Source organism: Rhinoderma darwinii, chromosome 1 (genome assembly GCF_050947455.1).
Source record: "Rhinoderma darwinii isolate aRhiDar2 chromosome 1, aRhiDar2.hap1, whole genome shotgun sequence".
Taxonomy (NCBI): Eukaryota; Metazoa; Chordata; class Amphibia; order Anura; family Rhinodermatidae; genus Rhinoderma; species Rhinoderma darwinii.
Window position 1 is genome coordinate 585,596,680 of NC_134687.1, and position 17,531 is coordinate 585,614,210.

At 42.0% G+C, this 17,531-nt stretch overlaps 1 protein-coding gene across 1 annotated transcript in view; it reads left to right on the top strand.

The window, feature by feature from the left end:
• Positions 1-17,531, top strand: part of ITGA1 (integrin subunit alpha 1) — a gene marked incomplete at its 5' end in the record, with an annotated part of 230,603 nt that overhangs the window by 103,003 nt on the left and 110,069 nt on the right. The window contains one exon of the mRNA XM_075854911.1: positions 2,401-2,543. Coding sequence (XP_075711026.1) covers positions 2,401-2,543 — 143 coding nt within the window. The remainder of the gene's footprint in view (positions 1-2,400; positions 2,544-17,531) is intronic.

A 17,531-nucleotide genomic window follows, 5' to 3' on the forward strand; every position in this document is an offset into this window, starting at 1 on the left:
GTGGTGCTGCAAGGGTCTATATTGGATTTATAATAAACCCTGCATGTGCACACCGCAAAGAATCGTACTCTGTCTCAGTGAACAGCTGACTGGTCACTGAGTATATTGTTATATATATTCTCCTAGCGTTGCCACTCTAGTCTTTAATTGATTAGCAGCCCAGGATTACCAGCTGCGTCTGTAATTGAGTAGCAGCGCAGGGTTAACAGCTAGCGCTGCGTTTAAACAGGCAGACAGTCTGAGTGAGCAGCTGACTGATCACCAATGCGTTTTTATTGTATAGTTATCTCCCAGTGCTGCCACTCCGATCTAATGTTGAGCAGCAGCGCAGGGATGACGGCTATCACTGTGTTTATACAGACGTAAATTCTCAGTGAGCAGCTGTTACTGCTCCATTCTGTGTTAAGCAGAGGTGCTGGGATGACAGCTATCGCTGCGTTTAGACAGGCAGACAGTCTGAGTGAGCAGCTGACTGATCACCAATGCGTTTTTATTGTATAATTTTCTCCCAGCTTTGCCACTCTGATCTAATATTGAGCAGCAGCGCAGGGATGATGGCTATCACTGTGTTTTAACAGACGTAAAGTCTCAGTGAGCAGCTAACTGCTCACCGAGTATGATTTCTCCCAGCGTTACTGCTCCAATCTGTTTTAAGCAGAGGTGCTGGGATGACAGCTATCGCTGCGTTCGGATAGACCGACAGACTGCCTGTTAGCAGTCAGCACTCTTAGGTAGTGAGACTGAGAAATTGCTGGCTGTATTATGCCTGCAGTATTCAGAGTCTCAGCCGTGAGTGCCGCGACGTCATCGGCACTGAACGGCTAAGTGGTGTGCAGTGTAATAGCCACTACACTCATTCGTTCCCGCTCTGTCAAGAGCGAATCTCTAGATGCGGTAGGATTAGCTTTATGTTATATATTCATTGTACTAATCTCTCCCTCTATAATCTTTCCCTACTATCAGAGTCGGTATGGTCCCGACGTACGTTTCACTGAACTGAGTCAGCTTCTTCCGGGGCAATTTTTTTCTAATTGGGATGTCTGGATTAAATTTATGTCTAAATACTGGAAGACTCCATGAGTGTAGAATCTTTATTACACCTACAGCTATGTAGTTTATAATCTTCCTGTTTTCTGCTACTTGAATGTAGATGATGTTGCTCCCTTTATATCCATTCTCTATCTCATTATGATTTGACTATATATGTAGACTATAGTTTTTGCTTATTTTGTCCTGTTCAATATGTCTTTCTTGTTACACATGCCATATGTACTGTGTCATAACTTCATTGGTTACTATATAACAAGACCAAATGTGCCTTATGTTACTTGTGATATCTTGCAATTGAATATATGGATGTTTTATTTTTTTTGTACCATCAAAAATTACAAAACTAAAAAAAACGATATGTTTAAAAAAAACAAAAAACGCATACGGTACTTGACCCAGGTCTCATCTTCGCCTGGTGTGACTGACAACACATTGCTCTGCTCATACTCTCTATTCCCCAGACTGTGATGTTATGTGTTAACACTGTATATATGGGCAGTTTAGACTTCTCCTTCCTCCATGTCTCATGCAGGGATCCGCTAGCTCAATTTGTAATGAAAAATAATGGATGCATTTAACTTTTCAGACCCTGAAATTTTATGAAAAGACTTCCTAAACTGGAGAGTCGCCAAGAAAACCAAAACTTTTTACTAGAAAGATTACTGCTTCCTCCAAATTCTTTTGTACCCAGCATGTCGTACAACAGATTTTTTTCGCAGTACAGGAAATGTGAGGGATGTTTTCTCTCAGATGATCATTGTTGTTTTGTCTGCTCATTGGAATCAATGGAGAATTGCTCTACATTTCCTGACAGAAACAACAAATACAATATCAGACAGTGACAGGATGCAGTCTACATTGCAGGTCATTGCGGGGCCTTTTCTAAAAGCCTTTGTGAAAATGAAAGCTGTTCAGAAAATATCCTTATGACTTTAAAGTCCCATTTCTATAAGACAAAACTTTAGGACACCATTACTGGGTTTTTCCCAAGTAAATAACATACACATTAGATGACAGACCTTTACAAATTCCAGTTCCTTAAAAAGTGTGCCCATCAACAACTCTAGTTCTTAAAGGATACCTGTAAATTAATCAGTACAAAATAGACCCTAGTGGCAAATGATTGGCTCATAAGTCAGCTCCAAATGGGGTTGTTTTCTGCTGGACATTTGGGGTTTATTATTGTGTCTGAGACTGGGCCCACTGCAGAATCCTATGTTAGTCTGGTGGGCCAGTCTGATGCTGTATATACCCCATGACACCTATGACCTCCCTTGAAATGTAATACATTATAATTAGATAAATCACACGTATTTTGCCTTCGTCTGATTATAATTTTTGGATTCTTAGGATATTCTGTAAGTTCTGCTGCTATCCATGGAGAACAACTCTATATTGCAGGACAGCCAAGACACAACCATACTGGCCAAGTTATCATCTACCAAATGAATGGGCACAAAATAAATATACTCCAGACATTAAAAGGAGAACAGGTAAGCTGAGTCTACCAACTTATTTATCCTTGTATATGGTTTTTCATGGACTTCATAGTATCTGCCAAAAGCAGAATACTTACAGTAACTTAGATGGAAAGTAAACTAATCTCAGGACAGGGAGAGAATCCATTATGTTGCTATCGAGTTGGGATGAGGGCCAAACGGGAAAAAAATCTAATGGACTTTGCTTTTTAAAAAAAATATAAAACACTCTTCAAGGGGGTATGGACTCTGCAGAAGGAATTCCCAAGTTGCATCCCCAGAGTGGACATCGATAGCAACAGCTAATGACTTGCAGATGGTATACAGATGCAATGTGTGGAATCCTAGGGCAGAAGAGTGGTCATTCAAATCTGAGGTCAGGACAGGCAGAGTTCGGTCAGTGCAACTACACAGATATGGGTCAGTGCAAGCAGCGATCAGAAATCAAAGTCAATAAACATGTGAAATAGTTGGGCTTAAAGGGGTTGTCCACTACTGGACAACTGATGATTTATCCAATGGATAGGTCATCAGTACATGATCTGTGGGGATCCAACACCCGGACCCCGCACCGTTAAGCCGCTCCGGCTGCCTCCGGGCACCGGACATCCATGCCGGAAGCAAATAGCTCCAGTCATGGAATAGTAATGCAGCTCTACTCCTATTCAAGTCAATAGGAGCAGAGCTGCAGTTCCGCAGCACGACCGCTATGCATTGTACAGAGCCAACTGCTTTGCCATAACATTTGGTGCCCGCGGGCCACCGGAGCAACTGATCGGTGCGGGGTTCGGTGTCAGACCCGCACCGATTATATACTGATGACCTATCCAGTGTACAGAGCATCATTTGTTAGTGGACAACCCCTTTAAATATTTAGACACACTCATTTATTGGCTGAGCAGAAAACTATTTATTATTTGGCTGTAAGTGTTGTGAGAGGGAACGCAAAGCATCGGGAACTGCAGCAGTGAGCACATAGGGAGCGGCAGCCGGGTAAGTGGTCAGTATTCCCGTTGCACATATACAATGATAGGAACAATTTTTTTTATTCCACTTCATTGTATATTGAACCTAGTATATTTGTACCTCGTATACTGAAGCAACTACCACAAAATGTCTACAAAAACACTATGGCACAAACAAAAGGTATTCTAGAAGAGATTTTACCTAATCCAAAATCGAAATATTAAATTGTTTCCTGGTTCCATTTTACCTTTCTCTGTTAGTATATAACTTCATAGTGTATCAAGTGTGTATCAACCTAGGCGGGGGTTTCCCTAGTCAACCCCTGACAGGAGAGACGAGCCCTTCTGTATACCTCACAAGCTACTATAAAGACTCATTGGAAGCACTGCTGAGATTTGGACACGGCTGTAAGGGTCAATACAAGGACAGTTGCCATGAAATCTTTAACGGAGTAGAAAGTGTTTGCATGGTGTGACATGACAAAAACTATAGCAGATCATTTCTTTGCTGTGTGTGGTGAGCATATTAATGTTTCAGATTATGACATATTACGGATAGTTAATCTATTGCAGGAAGTTATTCATCCCCATGTAGTTCATCGCAAGAGTATTGAAGGAGAATTAATCTCTGCAGCTCTTATCACTACTGAGAGTTCTCTGGAGAGGGAGTATTTCCCATTAGCTGTTGCCGTGCCAAAGGAATATGGTCGACGATGGAAGATAGTGTTTCCAATGAAATGTGCTGCTAGAGACATGCCTACAGAACTGAGCCCACAGAGGGGGAAGATCCGGTAAGTGCTTGCCTCCCATTCCATCAAGATTCAAATCCGTGGAACCTCTGCTGATGTACTGGTGGTCACTATGGAAAGATTGTTGGAGAAGTTTCCAAAATTACAGCCAGAAGGGAACTACCGGCGATTGAGAACCTTCTCATGCACCAGTCCAACCCCAGCTGAAGAAGAGGAATATAGCACCTGGAGAGATGTTGCTTTGCTATACTTGGAAGAGTGGTAGTGTTCAGATGCTGTGAAAAGATAAAGGATAATAGGGAGCCTGAAGGGTTTGACGATAGACATAGTACAAGCCTCTTGGCGAAGCAAGCCCCATGCAACTTCTCAGGACTACATGACTGTTCTTGCAGGTGCCTTTGGGTCACCTGAAGATGCAACTGAACTTCTTTACAAGCTCAGGACCAAATATCAGGATACAGGGGAAAATATGTCTGATTATCTTTATAGGTTAGACAAGTTGATACACAGAATATTGTCAAAAGGAAGGCTGAATCCTGAAGAGGTAGACAACTGCCATTTGGACCAAGTGCTTTGTTGTGCTTTGACTAATGACCCAATTTCTCTGAGGCTGAGAAGTGCTGACAGAGAAAAGATTCCCCATATTTTCCCATCAATTACTTAAGGAAATTCGGCAAGTAGAAGATACTTTAGTGGCTAGAGGGCAGGCAGTAAGTTGAGTGGCAGTCATTGCATCAAAGTCTGAACCGAATCAACATGTTGAAGAGCTGCTGAAGATCATTGAGCGACAAGAGGAACAGATTGCCTAACTCTTAAGTGCTCATACTTAGGAAGTAGAATTATTGAAACAGGCTGCGGAGACTTTTTCTGAAAGAAAACAATGTCCTCCACTAAAGATTAAAGCGGTTTTCCCATGAGGGAGGTTTATGACATATCCACTTTGTGGTCGGGAGTTATGAAAACAGCGTAGCTCGCTAACTCCCATAGTAGTGAATAGCAGTTACGGAAGCAGCGTAGCATGTGAGCTACGCTGTTTCCGTAACTATCATTCAGTTCTATGGGGCTTACGAAAATAGCATAGCTCAGCGAGCTAGGCTATTTTCACCTTCATGGTCAGAAATGAGCCGACACACACAGTGGTAGAACGGGGTTTAGGGGCATCGTTCTAGAGATAGGTGCGGGTCCCAGGGGTGGGACCCGCATCGATCTGAAATTTATGACATATCCTGTGGATATGTCATAAGTGTCCCTCGTGGGAAAACCCCTTTGATAGCGGCCCTAACAGAAATGAGAATGGGAATTAAGAGGGATGTTTTGTTTGTGGAAGTTCCAATCACATTGCTTGTCAGTGCTCAAAGAGGTGGGCAACAAAAAAATCACCAACCCCTTCCCGATGTCACAGTAGACAGTCGGGAAATGGAAGAGTGAGCCAGTAGAATCCAATACTGGCCACCGTTCAGTACCCACATTGTACTCAACCAATCGTTCAATAATCAGTAATCAGGAAATATTCCCTAGAGGTCTAGTGGAACCAGCTCCTCATGTCCCTGCCCATGTAAACGGGCACCCCTGCATAGTCTTATTGAATAGTGGGTCTCAAGTCCATTATATTTGAGAAATGGTACAGAAGATATCTGCATGGCGTGCCATTACAACCACTTTCTGGATTGGTAGTCTGGGGGCTCAGTGAAAAAGCAGAAGCTGATTCCAAAGAAGTACCAATTATAGTGAGGACCAATGCCAACATATTTTGAACTTTAGCACAGTGGTGCTGAGAAGTTGGGGGGTGAGAACTATCAACAGACTCTTACCATCCACCCAACCTGCCTGGCGGCGTATAGTATAAAAGAGGCAGCAGAAAGAAAAAAGCTGTGCTTTGAATCTTTTGACTCCTGTTTTGAAAATAGTGATTTAAAGGAAGAAGGGAGAAAGATGGTTATCAAAGAAATAATGGAAAGGGCAGCTGCATTTTCATTAAGCGATTGGGACTTGGGGTTAGCAATAGGAGTGGAGCATTATATTAGACTGACGGATGACAAGCCTTTTCAAGAGAGGTCCTGAAGATTAGCCCCAGCAGACATTGAAGATGTTGGACAGCACCTGCGTGACTTATTGGATTCAGGAGTCATTATAGAGACTAGTAGGCTATATGCTTCTCCTATCGTGATAGCTCGAAAGAAAAATGGGAATAGCCGCATGTGTGTGGACTACCGCACCTTGAACCAATGTACTGTCCCTAACCAATACACTGTTCCAAAAATTAACGAAGCCTTAGATTGTCTACGGGGAAGTCTGGTCTTCTGTGTTGGACCTTCGGAGTGATTATTACCAGATTCCCATGAGTGAGGAAGATCAGGAGAAAACAGCCTTCATCTGTTCTATCAGCTTCTGCCAATTTAAGAGAATGCCCCAAGGAGTCACTGGCACTCCAGACACATTTCAGAGGTGTATGGACATGGTAGTAGGAATTTTCGTGAAGTCTTAGACTATTTAGATGATTTGATCATTTTCGGATGCTCCCTTGAAGAACATAACCAAAGATTGTTCAAGGTACTGGATCGAATAATCAAGAATGGGCTGAAGTTGTCCCTTGAAAAGTGTCAGTTTTGTCAAATGACTGTAAAGTATGTGGGACATATTGTTAGTTGTAATGGGATCTCTACTGACCCAGCTAAAGTGGAAGAGGTGGTAAACTGGCCAAGTCCCACCAAGTTAGGAGACTTCCGGTCCTTCTTGGGATTCTGTGGATATTATCGGAGGTTCGTGCCCTAGTATTCAAAGATTGCTAAGCCATTAACGGCCCTCACTCAGGGTTCAGCTCGCTCCAAGAAACTGACAAAGAAAGAATATTTTCAGGTCAATGAGCCCTTTGGAGAAAGGTGGACCCCAGCGTGTGAAAAAGCGTTCATAATTGTTACATGAGGATGCTTCCTTTGAGGGATTAGGAGCAGTATTATATCAAGATCATGAGGGCACTCTACAGCCTATTTATTAAATCAGTCGAGGACTAGCTCACAGTGAACGCAACTACCCTGTACACTAAACTAGAATTCTTGATACACAAGTGGGCGGTGGTGGAAAAATTACACGATTACCTTTATGGAGTTCACTTTCAAGTTCACACTGACAATAACCGACTAACCTACGTGAGGACCACAGCCAAACGTGATGCAACGGGGCACTGGTGGCTCGTCGCATTAGCAGTATATGACTTCAGTCTGAAGTATTGGCTTGGCAGCTCAACTGCAGATGCTTTATTCCACTTATCCAGTCAACCTCCAGGACCAGAAGAAGAAGATTGGATTGAAGTTCCTGCTCCAGATGTAAAAGCTAAGAGTCACTTCCAGCATGTTAATATTATTCCAGTGCAGTGCTGTGTTCGATTTCTGGGTGCCCCAGAAGAAGGACTTCCTTCCATATTTTGCCAGCTGACCAATGTAAATGATGATTCTCTGCCTTTGTTGACAGAGTCATATTGAAAGGACCCAACAAGAGGACCCCTCTGTAGGAGTAGTACAGTGGTCAGTAAAGCGGGACCTGAAGCTCGAAAGATGCGAACTAAAGATGGAAGAGTCAATCCTGCTTTCTCGTCAAATAGAGTTCCTAGTTGTGAGGAGAGGGCTGCAATACAGGGAGACCCCAAACAAGCACAGGGAGATTCGCTGACAGTTGGTGTTGCACACTAGGTTTAGGGAGATGAGCTTAAGAGCCTTGCATGATGAACATGGACATTTAGGCATAGAAAAGACCACTAGTCTTTTTACTGATCGGTTTTACTGGCCCAAGATGAAGGCTGATATTGAAAGATACTGCAAGTCTTGTGAGAGGTGTATACTGAGGAAGAATTTACCTACTTGATCAGCTCCCCTCATTAATTTTACCAGTAATGGCCCACTAGAATTGGTGTGTATCGACTTCCTATTCATTGAACTGGTTGAAGGAAATGTAAGCAATGTATTAGTTGTTACAGATCATTTCACCCATTATGCTGAAGCATACACCACCAAGGATCAGAGAGCTATCACTGTGGCAAAGACGTTGTGGGAGAACTTCTTTGTGCGCTACAGGCTGCTGGCATGCATACACTCTGACCAAGGAAGAGATTTTGAGAGTCGGTTAACTTGGGAATTATCTGAAATACGTGTCTCAGTTGAGAGAAGAGTTAAAGAGAGCTTACATGTTGGCCGACTGGACCTCGGATAGATCAGGCCAAAGGAACAAATCTCACTATGATAAAAGAGTTCGAGAACATGTCCTGTAGCCAGGGGACCGAGTCCTCATACAACAATTGGACCTAAAAGGGAAGCACAAAGAAAGCTGATCGCTGGCGCTCAGAACCTAATGTTGTAGTCGAAAAATTACCAGACATCCCTGTCTACCGAGTGAAACCTGAGAGATAAAGAGGGATAGTCAAAACTTACCACCACCAAAATCTGTTTTGAAATTGCCTGTGACTGATGAAGTACAGCCTACCTCACTGCCCCCAAGAAGAAACAATCGGCGTAGTCAACCAGTCAGCCCGGAGATTACTCCAGAAGGGAGTGAAAATAAGTCTTTACAGAGTGAAAGTGAGTCTAGTAAAGACTGGAGACAAGATTACACTTGGGTCAAAACTCCTCTATCTATTGTGGAAAGTGATGAAGATGGGTCATCAGATGTGGATGTTCAGGGAGGACCCGAATCTAAATCTGACTGTTCCCATCTTCCATTGGGGGAGTCTTTGGAAGAAGAAATAACTGAAGTTATACCTACCAAACTTACAACATGAAAATCAAGAGTTAGAAGTGGAGGAAGGGACCACTGCTGTACATACTTATCCCAAGATGGACATAAGGCTCCCCATGAAGCTAACTTATGATGATATGGGACATGCTACTGAGATCCCTAGAGTGATGTCTAACCCGGAGATGAGATTCCTCTCAAGAGGTCCACTACTGTTGGTGAATCATTTCATCGTTTCTTTCTCAGATGTCTATCTCTCCAGTCTTGCTGTAAATGGTTGTTTCTCCTCTTAAAAAACCTGTTACACATCTAAATGTCAGTCATTTATCCCAGTGGCAGTTGCTTAGCTCCACCTCACTGCCCCTGGAAGAGTTGGGAAATGTAGTTCTGCCAGTACCGTTTACTAATGACTGGCCACGGTGGTGCCTGTTGTTCTCCATAAACTTATTATAGGGGTTACACATATATAAATACTCTTTAAATATAGGGACTTACCAGGTAGCAAGTTAGGCGCCATTAACAAGTGTCCAAGTGCCTCATTGTATATAAGTAATATAGCAAACTTCATTACATCATAGAAGACTTAGAGAAAAAGAAGTCATTACGCCACAGGTATGATCAAAAATTTAACAAGTTTTATTAGGACATACAATACAAAATATTGATATATAAAATACAAAAAAGGATCCGAATAAAGGAAGGAACGCAGTGTGGTGGCTTCACAAAAGATAGAAGTTGGGGTATTATGCCCACCAAAAACAAAATTCCCTGGCAGTAACTCACTATCTGATATAGATCGCAGGTAACATAGTCTAGGTAGTATGATGCAAGCGTAACTATGAATTAATGAGGACAGCAAAGTTATAAAAATTTACAGAGAGAGAACAAGTCACTCAATAACCACATGTTTCAAAGATTGCTGAGATGCAAAAAATTAATTTCATGGTTAGTTTACGCTTTAAATAAATAGAAATAGACCAGGATCAAAGTGTCGTAATGAGAATAGAGTTGCCAGAGAAAGAGTCAAGTGTGCATAGCCTGTATAGATCGCAATAGATCTATATATGACATAAGGAGTATAGAGGTAGGCTTACCCATGAAGGTGAACGTAGTAATGGCCCCACACTGAGGAGGGAGGTCAATGTAGAAAAAAAAGGGGTAGCCAGGTTAGAGAGGGGTCAGACTATATTGGTGGGGGGAGAAACAGAATGTGGGGAGAGGACTAGACAACAAGATAAGGAGATCCTTTCGTTACAAAACATCAGTGTAAATAAAAAGGCCCAATTAATGTCAAATCACATTTCTGATAATAAAAGTGAAAAACTGACAGGCAAGTTAAAGTGTATGTTCACAAATGCCAGAAGTCTAGCAAGCAAAATGGGGGAGCTGGAGGCCTTGATACTGGAAGAAAATATAGATATAGTTGGTGTTGCTGAAACATGGCTGGACTCTTCACATGACTGGGCTGTAAATCTACAGGGTTTTACACTTTTTCGGAAAGACAGGACAAATAGGAAAGGTGGTGGTGTATGTCTGTATGTGAGATGTGATATGAAGGCGAGTGTGAAAGAGACAATAGTGGGTGAATACTGTGAGGAGGTTGAAACCTTGTGGGTGGAACTAGAAAGGGAGGTAAACCCTGAAAAAAATTACTTTTGGTGTAATCTATAGACCCCCCAATATAACTGAGGAGATGAAAGTTCAGCTATATAAACAGATGGAGCGGGCTGCACAGGCGGGTACTGTAGTGATAATGGGAGATTTTAATTTCCGTCATATTAATTGGTGTCATGGTTCAGCTTCAACTGCAAAGGGGAGACATTTCCTCAACCTGTTGCAGGAAAATTTTATGGGCCAGTTTGTGGAAGACCCGACTAGAGGTGAAGCTCTGTTGGATCTGGTCATTTCTAATAATGCAGATCTTGTTGGGAATGTCAATGTTCGTGAAAACCTCGGTAACAGTGATCATAATATAGTTACATTTTACCTATACTGTAAAAAACAAACGCAGGCTGGGAGGGCAAAAACATTTAATTTTAAGAAAGCCAATTTCCCCAGGATGAGGGCTGCAATTCAGGATATGGATTGGGAAGAACTAATGTCAAATAATGGAACAAATGATAAATGGGAGATTTTCAAATCTACTTTGAGTTATTATAGTGCAAAATTTATTCCTATAGGTAACAAGTATAAACGACACAAATTAAACCCCACATGGCTTACACCTTCTGTGAAAGGGGCAATACACAACAAAAAAAGGGCATTTAAAAAATACAAATCTGAGGGTACATCTGCAGCCTTTGTAAACTATAAAGATCTTAATAAAATCTGTAAAAAGGTAATAAAATTAGCAAAAATACAAAATGAAAGGTAGGTGGCCAAGGATAGTAAAACAAATCCCAAAAAATTCTTCAAGTATATAAATGCTAAAAAGCCAAGGTCTGAACATGTGGGACCCCTAGATAATGGTAATGGGGAGTTGATCACAGGGGATCAAGAGAAGGCAGAGTTACTAAATGGGTTCTTTAGCTCTGTATATACAACAGAAGAAAGAGCTGATGTAGCTGGTGCCAGTGCTGTTAATATATCAGTTGATCTACTGAATTGGATGAATGTAGAGATGGTCCAACCTAAATAAAATAAAATAAATGTGCACAAGGCCCCGGGACCAGATGGGTTACACCCTAGAATTCTTAAAGGGCTTAGTTCAGTTATTTCTGTCCCCCTTTTCATAATATTCAGAGAATCTCTAGTGACTGGCATAGTGCCAAGGGACTGGCGCAGCGCAAATGTGGTGCCGATTTTCAAAAAGGGCTCTAGGTCTTCCCCGGGTAATTATAGACCAGTGAGCTTAACATCCATTGTGGGGAAAATGTTTGAGGGGCTATATACAGGATTATGTGACAATAAATAGCATTATAAGTGACAGCCAGCACGGTTTTACTAAGGACAGAAGTTGTCAAACTAACCTAATCTGTTTTTATGAAGAGGTGAGCAGAAGTCTAGACAGAGGGGCCGCTGTGGATTTAGTGTTTTTGGACTTTGCAAAGGCATTTGACACTGTCCCCCATAGGCGCTTAATGGGTAAATTAAGGACTATAGGTTTAGAAAATATAGTTTGTAATTGGATTTGAGAATTGGCTCAAGGACCGTATACAGAGAGTTGTGGTCAATGATTCCTACTCTGAATGGTCCCCGGTAATAAGTGGTGTACCCCAGGGTTCAGTGCCGGGACCACTATTATTCAACTTATTTATTACTGATATAGAAGATGGGATTAATAGCACTATTTCTATTTTTGCAGATGACACCAAGCTATGTAATATAGTTCAGTCTATGGAAGATGTTCATGAATTGCAGGCAGATTTAAACAAACTAAGTGTTTGGGCGTCCACTTGGCTGATGAAGTTTAATGTAGATAAATGTAAAGTTATGCATCTGGGTACCAACAACCTGCATGCATCATATGTCCTAGGGGGAGCTACACTGGCGGATTCACTTGTTGAGAAGGATCTGGGTGTACTTGTAAATCATAAACTCAATAACAGCATGCAATGTCAATCAGCTGCTTCAAAGGCCAGCAGGATATTGTCGTGTATTAAAAGAGGCATGGACTCACGGGACAGGGATGTAATATTGCCACTTTACAAAGCATTAGTGAGGCCTCATCTAGAATATGCAGTTCAGTTCTGGGCTCCAGTTCATAGAAAGGATGCCCTGGAGTTGGAAAAAATACAAAGAAGAGCAACGAAGCTAATTAGGGGCATGGAGAATTTAAGTTATGAGGAAAGACTGAAAGAATTAAACCTATTTAGCCTTGAAAAAAGACGACTAAGGGGGGACATGATTAACTTATATAAATATATTAATGGCGCATACAAAAAATATGGTGAAATCCTGTTCCTTGTAAAACCCCCTCAAAAAACAAGGGGGCACTCCCTCCGTCTGGAGAAAAAAAGGTTCAAGCTGCAGAGGCGACAAGCCTTCTTTACCGTGAGAACTGTGAATCTATGGAATAGCCTACCGCAGGAGCTGGTCACAGCAGGGACAGTAGATGGCTTTAAAAAAGGGTTAGATAATTTCCTAGAACAAAAAAATATTAGCTCCTATGTGTAGAAATTTTTCCTTCCCTTTTCCTGTCCCTTGGTTGAATTTGATGGACATGTGTCTTTTTTCAGCCGTACTAACTATGTAACTATGTAACTATGTAACTGCAGCCTGAAAAGGTTGCGCCCCGACACGCGTTTCGCCGATCTAGCTTCCTCCTTCTCTGGCAACTCTATTCTCATTACGACACTTTGATCCTGGTCTATTTCTATTTATTTAAAGCGTAAACTAACCATGAAATTAATTTTTTGCATCTCAGCAATCTTTGAAACATGTGGTTATTGAGTGACTTGTTCTCTCTCTGTAAATTTTTATAACTTTGCTGTCCTCATTAATTCATAGTTACGCTTGCATCATACTACCTAGACTATGTTACCTGCGATCTATATCAGATAGTGAGTTACTGCCAGGGAATTTTGTTTTTGGTGGGCATAATACCCCAACTTCTATCTTTTGTGAAGCCACCACACTGCGTTCCTTCCTTTATTCGGATCCTTTTTTGTATTTTATATATCAGTATTTTGTATTGTATGTCCTAATAAAACTTGTTACATTTTTTATCATACCTGTGGCGTAATGACTTATTTTTCTCTAAGTCTTCTATATATAAATACTCTTGTTACATTTGCAAAAGAAACAAACACCTGGATCATCACCAAGCCATTGTGGATAATGTTCTTTGGACAGATGAGTCAAAAGTGAAAAAGACAATATCAGGAGGAAAGCAAATATAGCATTCCACAATAGAAACATCTTGCCAACCGTGAAACATTGTGGGGTAGTAAGATATTGTGGGAAAGGTTTGCTGTTTTAGCACATGGACAATCTATTTCCATTGAAGTGGTCATGTATTCTACATTGTACCAGAAAATTCTGAAGGGTCATATCTGTAGGATAAAGATTAAGAGTAAATAGTTTGTGAAGAAGACAATGATACAAAACATGTAAATAAGTCTTCATGCAATTCATCTGCATGAGGAGAAGCAGAAGTAAGGCTTAATGTTGATCTATACACTGTAGATGCTTTGCAGGACTTGACCTGGGCAGATTGTGCTTGAACCTCTACCAATGTTTTTGAAATGAAGCAGTTTTGCAATGCATTGTAAAATATCACATTACAGCAAATGTTTGTTTGGAATGCCAATTTGATGCAACCAGTTATAAAGCTGAAAGAGGTAAATAGCAAATTATCGCACACTGGATAGCATGTTTATACAGTTGTTAGGAAACAAGACCATATACAGATGTTTCCACTCTTAACTTTGCCTGAATTTAAGGACTCCAATTTCTCCTGAGACAAATTCAATACAATTGTCATGATCTGTGGGTATGTGAACCCATGGCAGCCGTCAGGAATTTATGGGCCCCATACAGCCAAGATGTCTGGCCCCCCCCTCCATTACCGAGGGATGGGCAATGGAAATTGTGGCACTCACGTTTGTACGTTATACGCATTAACTGATTTTGGTGCTGATGTCATTACAGTGAAGGAAACCATGGAGCAGGCAGCGACCGTTTAATGATCAGGATTTTGATATATTTAGCCAAAACGTATCCGACTGTATGGCATAGAGTGGCAAACATCGCCCGGGGAATGGCCCAGGGGAAACTCCTGAAGTTACTGTCCATGAACAGAGCTGGAGCCTTTTACTAGCACTCTGCCCATGGACTATGGCGCTGTTCCGAAGCTTTGCAAAGCCTGGGTACGCTGCTGGAGCGTCGGCAACGCTCTGGCCCTGGAGAATCCCCTGACGTCACTTTACATATATGGACAGTGATGTCTGGAGCTTTTCCAGGGATAAAGTCCACGGGTAGAGCACTTGTGATGTTCTGCCTGGGTACTTCGGAATAACAAAGGCTACTACGCTTAGTCTACTTAGTCTACTACGCAAAGGCTACTGTGCTTAGTCTACAGAGACGTCTTTTGGCGTCGCTGTAGATCAGGCTGATGAGCGCTCGTGAGAGCGCTCATCCTCTAAGCAGGAGCTGTAACTAACAGCTCCTGATCTTAGAGCAGCCTCCTGAACACAGCTGGGGTCAGCAAACATTCGGACCCCAGCTGTTTAACCCTTTGATTACCGCGGTCCGTGACCGCGGCAAGATCAAAGGGAATTCCCCTCTTTGATCGCATCACCGGGATTCCAGTGATGTGATCAAACAATGGGGAATCCCTCTGCAGTCAGCACTGGGGACCTACAAAGGACCCTAGGGCTGTCTGTTCCGTTTGCCTGCTGATCAGCAGCCTGTGTCATAGTGACACAGTGTAATTTATTAGCGTACAGAAGTATGCTAATACATTACAAGTAAAAAATAAAGTTACAAATAAAGTTATCCCTTGCTTGATGGGATTAAAAAAAAAAAAGTAACAAAACAAATAAATAAATAAAAAAAAGTCACAAAAAGAGTCTTTATTTTGCATTAAATACATTTTATTGCCCCTACACTAAATAAAAACAAAAAACCTACACATATTAGGTATCTACACGACCATAATAACTTGAAGAATTAATCTAATGGGTTATTTAGCGTGAAACATGGACGGGATAAAAAATAAACCAAAAAAACTATTCCAAGAATCGCTTTTTCCTATATTCACGCCGTGAAATTTTTTTTATTTACCCCCAAACTGTGGGGAAAAAAAAATACTATTTCTCTCGCATAAAACAAGGCCTCATACAGCCACGTCAATGAAAAAATAAAAAAAGTTATGGCTGCTGAAACGCAGAGAGGCAAAAACAGAAAAATTGAGCTGGTCATTAAGGTCTTTTCAGGCCCGGTCATTAAGGGGTTAAACTAACATAGCATAACATATCCCTGAACACGACTTAGGTCATCAAAGAGTAGCTACTTCCCATCTATCCCCTTACTAGACTGAAGTTGCAAGTCTCCTAAAGTGCCTGCCAGAAGCTGCGTATGATACCACGCTGTGTGTCTGAAAGGCGTAACAATTTCCACCACCTCGGCCGCTGTGCATTGCGATTCTATAAATATTTGCCATTTAGCGAATAACTTCTTGGCTCCCGTTTCTTTCCGTCTTTCCACCTCCACCCGCTCAAGAGTTAATAACTGTTTCAAACTGGACACTATCAGGTCTAGCCCCGGCGTGTCAGTTTCCAGCCATTTACCTAGAAGGCATCTCAAGGCCACCAGTAAAATCGTGTGTACAAAAGCGGGAGGAAATCTCATCCCTCGAGCACCCTCTTCCTCCGGCGGTCGCGCCTGATGGAACAGTAGCGCTTGAGGCGTCATTGGAAGTTTCGTCTTCCAATGATCCAGAATATAGTTGTGTACCATCACCCAATAACGTGTAGTATGAGCACAACCCCATACTCTATGCCACAAATTCGTCAGGGGGGTGTGACATTTGGGACAACAAGTAATGTGATCGGGGAAGGACTGTGAAGGCAAAATATTGAACCATATATAGCCGAATGCATTAATTTAAAATAGGTTTCCCTTCAACTCTCATTCACGATACTCCTCCGTAGCATCTCCCAACCCCCTAATATGATCTCTCCTATACCTGGATCTTGAGTCCATCGTTCCCAGACTTTGAACATATCCCGTGATCGCGGGCGGACAAAACAATCCCCAAGCGTTCTATACAACCTTGATATAGTCGCCCGACTCGCCTATGACCTCATCTAAAGTATGAATGGTGGCTTCCTTATTCAAATCCCTGAGCCTAGATGAGCAGAATGAGCGCACCTGAAGAACTTGTAAAAAATTAACATTGCCCTCTAAGGGTCTGAGTTTAGCTGTGATTTCCGCCCCGGTTAACCATCTCCTTTCCTCTATATGCATTAAATCCCCTGCGTTATTAATGCCTTCATCCTCCCAAGAGGCAAATCTATCCCCATTGTCTACTCCCGGTTGGAATTCCGGGTGTCCACATAACGGCATGTTTAGAGAGCAGGTGAGGCAGGTCAAAGAATTTACGGACCGCTTTCCAGGCTAGGACTGTATCTCTCAGCACAATGGAGGTTTTGAGACGGCACGGAAGAGAAGCAACTCTACAGTGTAACAAGGCTTTCAGGTTCCAGGGTGAGGCATACGCCCCTTCCAGAGCTAAGTTGAAATAATGGCTCGTTGCGTGGAGCCAATCCACTACATGATGAAAGAGACATACCACGTTATAACCCCTGATATTTGGAAAATTCAGCCCCCCTTCATGCTTGCCCATCATGAGCTTAGTGAGTGCAATGCGAGGCCTCTTTCCTGCCCATATAAATTTTGTGAATGAGGAAGTCAGTTTGGAGACATCCATATGTTTCAGTAAGAGTGGGAGTGTTTGAAAGGGATATAGCAGTCTCGGGAAACGAACCATCTTAATTAAGTGGCACCTCTCCAGAAGGGATAGCGGCAACTGACACCATCTGGTGAGTTCCGCCTGTATTTTTTTCAATAGCGGTGGGTAATTTAGGCCATACAGGGTTTCCGGTACCTTCCCTATCTTAATG